The sequence below is a fragment of the Tupaia chinensis genome, unplaced genomic scaffold (genome assembly GCF_000334495.1).
Source record: "Tupaia chinensis unplaced genomic scaffold, TupChi_1.0 Scaffold141490_1, whole genome shotgun sequence".
Classification (NCBI taxonomy): Eukaryota; Metazoa; Chordata; class Mammalia; order Scandentia; family Tupaiidae; genus Tupaia; species Tupaia belangeri.
The window spans coordinates 2,672,148-2,676,854 of record NW_006201352.1 but is presented as its reverse complement, the minus strand read 5'-3'; the positions used below and the strand labels follow the sequence as shown (position 1 = coordinate 2,676,854).

The 4,707-nt window shown below is 54.9% G+C and overlaps 1 protein-coding gene across 1 annotated transcript in view; it reads right to left on the bottom strand.

The window, feature by feature from the left end:
- EVC (EvC ciliary complex subunit 1) overlaps positions 1-4,707 on the bottom strand; it is a 105,846-nt gene that overhangs the window by 62,580 nt on the left and 38,559 nt on the right. Inside the window, exons 11-13 of the mRNA XM_006163199.1 lie at positions 4,560-4,659; positions 3,913-4,061; positions 1,328-1,426 (exon numbers count right to left, since the gene is read on the bottom strand). Coding sequence (XP_006163261.1) covers positions 1,328-1,426; positions 3,913-4,061; positions 4,560-4,659 — 348 coding nt within the window. The remainder of the gene's footprint in view (positions 1-1,327; positions 1,427-3,912; positions 4,062-4,559; positions 4,660-4,707) is intronic.

Sequence of the window (4,707 nt, the reverse complement as noted above, 5' to 3'; positions counted from 1 at the left end):
AAAAAAAAGAAAAAAAGTCTCTCCATAAAAAGAGAAATCAACCTGCTGGCACCTTAATCTTGGACTTCCAGCTTCAAAACTTAGAAAAATACGTCCGTCACTCAAGACAGCCACTCTGGTATTTCGTTATTGCAGCCTATGTTTTTTGGTTTTTTTTTGAGAGGTTTGGCTATAGAGCATGTGTACTCACCAGAGAGACAGAGAGAGACAGAGAGATAAAAAGTGAGAAATCACCCACCAAAGGGATGGCCACATGGTAATCCATTCTCCTCCATTCTCCTCTCGGGATCCTGGGCACGCAGACTCATGTGCCCAGTGTGAGTTTAAGCCACCGGGTCTGGAACTCGAACCACAGTCGAGTACATGGGAGTCCAGTGACATAGCCATTATGCCAACTGTGGTCTCATGGCCCAAGTTTTTGCTGCAGACACATTTCAAGTCAGCCCAGCTCGCGTTGTGGAAATGATGGGCACTTCCAGCCTACCATGCCTTCCAAAGAGCGGGCTCCTTGTCTCCTCAGCCGGGCCCAGCTCCTTCAAAGTGTGGCCCAGGCTCACCTACTGCAGACCACAGACTGTGCCTGGCAGGGGTGTTATGGTGGGAGCCGACATGGATCGGGCACGTGCCAAGAGCCAGCTGCTATCTCAGGGATTCAGATCCGCGTGCATCCAGTCCTCACCACACTACCCCTTTCACAGAAGGGGAGACTGAGAGCCAGAGAGACCAAGCGGAGGATCTTGCTACCCACCACTGTGGCACTGGCCGCATCCCTGTGTGAGCAGGTGCCCATATTTCGGCCTTTGTGATGACTCTGGAGGCTGCCTGAGGCAGGCTGTCTCGCTCATCATGTGTCCCAGCAGCCCCTGTGGCTTCCTGGCCCCTGGGAGCCGGCCTGCAAGTCAAGTACGGCCGGCTCCACTACCTATTCAGGGTGGCACGAGGTTGCACAGGGAGAAAGAGGCAGTGCTGGTGCATGAAACCAGGGCTCCCATTTCAAGCCCAGCACTCCTTCCTCGTCACCATTCTCTACCCTGATGACCTCCTTAAATGCCAGGCCTGTTTTCTATCCTAGGACAGCTGACTTCAAAGACCTTTGAAGGATACTGGTGAATCCTGAGCACCCCAGAAATGAAAGCTGCCTCAGACGACCTGGACTAGCCTCCCTGGAAGAACCCTGGAAGGGCCGTGGCCTGCCTGGATCATGCAGCTATTAAGTGCCAGGGTGGGATCTGAGCCTGCCTCTGGGGCGCTCTGCAGGAGGACGTGAGGTTCTCATGAACACGCAGGACCTGAGCTTCCTCTGCTGGTCCCGGTCATGCCCACGTACCTGGCAGAGTGTGGCCATTGCCTCGGCAGTTCGGACATTCTCCTCCTCCTCCAGGTCGCTCTGCATCAGCCTCTGCCTCTCCAGGACCTCGTGAAAAGCCTGTGAGTAAAACAGTAGCTGAAGCAGTAGGAAAATGCAGAATTTATTTCCAGAAAGTTTTCCCTGACCGACCCCAGCCTCTCAGATCGAATGTTCCCGTCTGTATTGCACACAAGGAAACCAAGACACGGGGCTGTGGTGATGCTCCCATGGCTTACGACCTGCAGCTGAGGCCGGGACCAACAACTCTGATCTCCAGGAAAGCCACTGAGTTTTGTTAAACCCAGTGTGACAGAAAGCCACAGGGCCACTTGTCCTCCTTCTGTCCTGGCCACTAGCCACTCAGACATCATCCTCTGATCTGTCCCCCAACTGCTGGGGACCATTACCCAGGCCCTAGAGACTCACCAGGGAAGCCTGGAAGGACCTTGCAAACAGGCAGCTACAGCCAGAGTGGTCAGAGACCAGCCAGGCCTGCCCTGAAAGGCAGCTGGGGGTCCTGCAATGGGGATCCTGGCAAACTGACAGGAGAGATGGGCAGACTGTGCAGGGCATCGGAGAGTGCGACACCGTCAGAGCACATGGCAGGGTGTAAGGACATGCGGACATATCCCTCTTGGGAGACTGCAGGAGAAAATTAGTCCCCAGGGAATTGTTTAAGCTGAGTGTTCCTGTCTTTTTGGCTTTTGTCATAGAGAGCATGCACTTGCTAGAGAGACAGAGGGAAAGTGAGAAATCACCTCCCAAGGGTATGACATCATAATTCCTTCTCCATTCTCCTTTTGGGATTTTGGGCACACATGTACATGTGCCTAGCACAATTTTCAAGCCACTGGGTCCAGGACTTGAACCACAGTTGGCCATGTGTGAATTCAGCGCCTTAACTACCACTCCACCTGCTGTCCCCTAAGCTGCGTCTTCGCTAAGGATGAGGAGCTTCCTAGAGGGAAGATGGGAAACCAAGGTGACCCAGGCCCGAGGAGTAACAGCTGCACCAAGAGGAAGGGTTTTGGGTGGGGAGGGGAGGGCGGCCTGGGGTGGGAGGGGAGGCAAGAGAGAAGGCAGGGGCCAGAAAAGAGAGGATGCTGAATGTGGTGCTCGAGAATTTAATGCTCACTAGTTCACTTGTTCGTTTATTTGATCATTCCTTCCTTCATTAATTGTTCTGTTTATCCATTTGTCTGTGCATTCATGCATTCACACATTAGTTCATTTACTTCTCCATTCATTCATTCGTTCACTCACTTGTTCATTGGTTCATTTGTCCATTCTCCTCCATTTATTCATTCACTTGTTCATTCATCCATTCATCCCTGTATTCATTCCTCCCTTCTCGCCTTCATCCCGTGTCTCTTGCACGCCTGTGTCTGGCCCATGCTGAGGACCAGGGATGGAGGTAACTCAGTCACCTTCACACTTGGGACTCAGCACTGAGCACTGTGATGTCACGGAGAGGAGCCCAGAAATCACTGAGTACAATCATACCATCTTCCTTACCTCAAACGGACCTTATCAAAGACAGAAAAAGCCCATGCTCTTTTATGACAAACCCCAAGTTGTGAGCTCTGGAAGATGCTCCTCGCAGGGAGGAGCAGTTGAACCAGAAACTTACAGGCCTGGCCTCTGTTCTCAAGGAGTCCCCTTCCCTTGGCCTCCCGTGGGCCACAAGGAAAGGGCCATGTACCTATGCTCTGGCTGAGTCCAGACCCTGATATCACCCTGCCATTCTCTGGGTAGAGCTGAGACAGGCTGCACTAAATGCTAACACAGGCAGAAGGGCCCAGAGAACATCCAGGCCTGCTGCTTCCTACTGGCACACTGCACCCTAAGAACGCACTGACGTAAGTCTATTACTCCCCTTTCACAGAGGAGGATGCCGAGGGCCAGTGCGAGGGGCAAAACCCCCAAGCTCATTCAGCCCATTAGCGGCAGTCAGCATCTAACCCGGGTGCAGCTGGCCCTGGCTCCTGGGCTTAACCACCATGCAAAACGAACACAGGCAACAGTCCTTCCTCCAATCCTACTGCCGTTATTAGGAAAATACAGAGAGCGAAATAGAGTCCAGTTTATGCTGGTGCCAACTGACATCTTTTCCATCAAGAAGCAAGAGGCTTCTTGCTTCCTCTCCTTCTGCGGGCCCCCCACTCCCTCCCCAGTCAAGACCAATGGCATATGCACCTGGCTACCCCCCGGGTCCTGCCTGGCTCAGTCCCACATGCAAGGCTGAGGGCTGCATCCCTTCTCCTGGACTTGCACCCGACCTGCAGGGCCCCAGGCCCTCCGTCCCACACAACATTCCCTTGGTGCCACTGCACAGGGCCACCATGTGTGGAGCCCTGCTGTGTGCTGGTGCTGCCAGGCCCGGGCAGTGTGTTCTCACCAAGAGTTTACAGGCGAGGGGAACAAGGACACTGGGACTAAGGGACTCGGCTGCCAGGTGGCAGGTGAGGAGTGGACCTCGTATCTGCGAGATCCCCCACCCCCGTAATACAAGGGGGACTGAGCTGCCCGACTGGCATGTGCCCAAGAGGTGGGGGGGGAATCACCTTGAGGAATCCTTCCGGGTCGGTGCTCAGCCTGGCCTCAGCCAGAAAGCGTCTCCGCTCCTCTTCTTGGGTCAGTGTGAGCTTCACGGTCCTCTCTGCCTGGTGAGCCAAAGAAGCCTTGGCCAGGTCTTTGCCTCGCTGGGCAAACTCTGGGGGTGAAAGAAGCCACAGGACAGGCGGTGACTCTTCCGCGAAGGGCTGAAGAGGCTAGTCCTGCTGCAGAGGTGTCTCCCTCGGAGACAGACTGCGTTTCTCTCTGGTCACACTATGACTCAGTTCTGGATGCTGTGTAAGTGCTGGGTCCCTCTGGGGTGGGGAGGAGCAGGCGTGGGAACAGGTGCAGCTTGCCATGCCAGGTTCCTCTCCACACACTGGACCATGACCCAGCCTCACCCACCCTGCAGCTGAGCAGGGTCATGGGACTCGGACAGGACTCTGGGCTGTAGCTAGAGACGTGGGTCACTTCTGGGTATCACTGTTGATTTCTGGTATGAGACACCCTCCTCTACCCCCAGCACCCTCTCTTGCCCCTCTGAATGTTCCAGATGGCCTTGCTGCAGAAGGCCTGAATGACTGATGATCAAAAGAGCAGGCAACCCTTGACCCTAGGAAGGAACCCAGCCCCACCCTTGGCCCTGCCCACTCACCCCTGCTGAAGTGCTCTGCCTCCTCCCAGAATGCTTTGTGCTGCTGTGTCAGCAGCTCCTCCTTCTGCCGCCCAGACAGCCTCCCCTCAATGGTCAGCAGCTCCAGGCCGCGGGATATGGCAGGCACGCGCGAGTTTGTCTCTTTCCC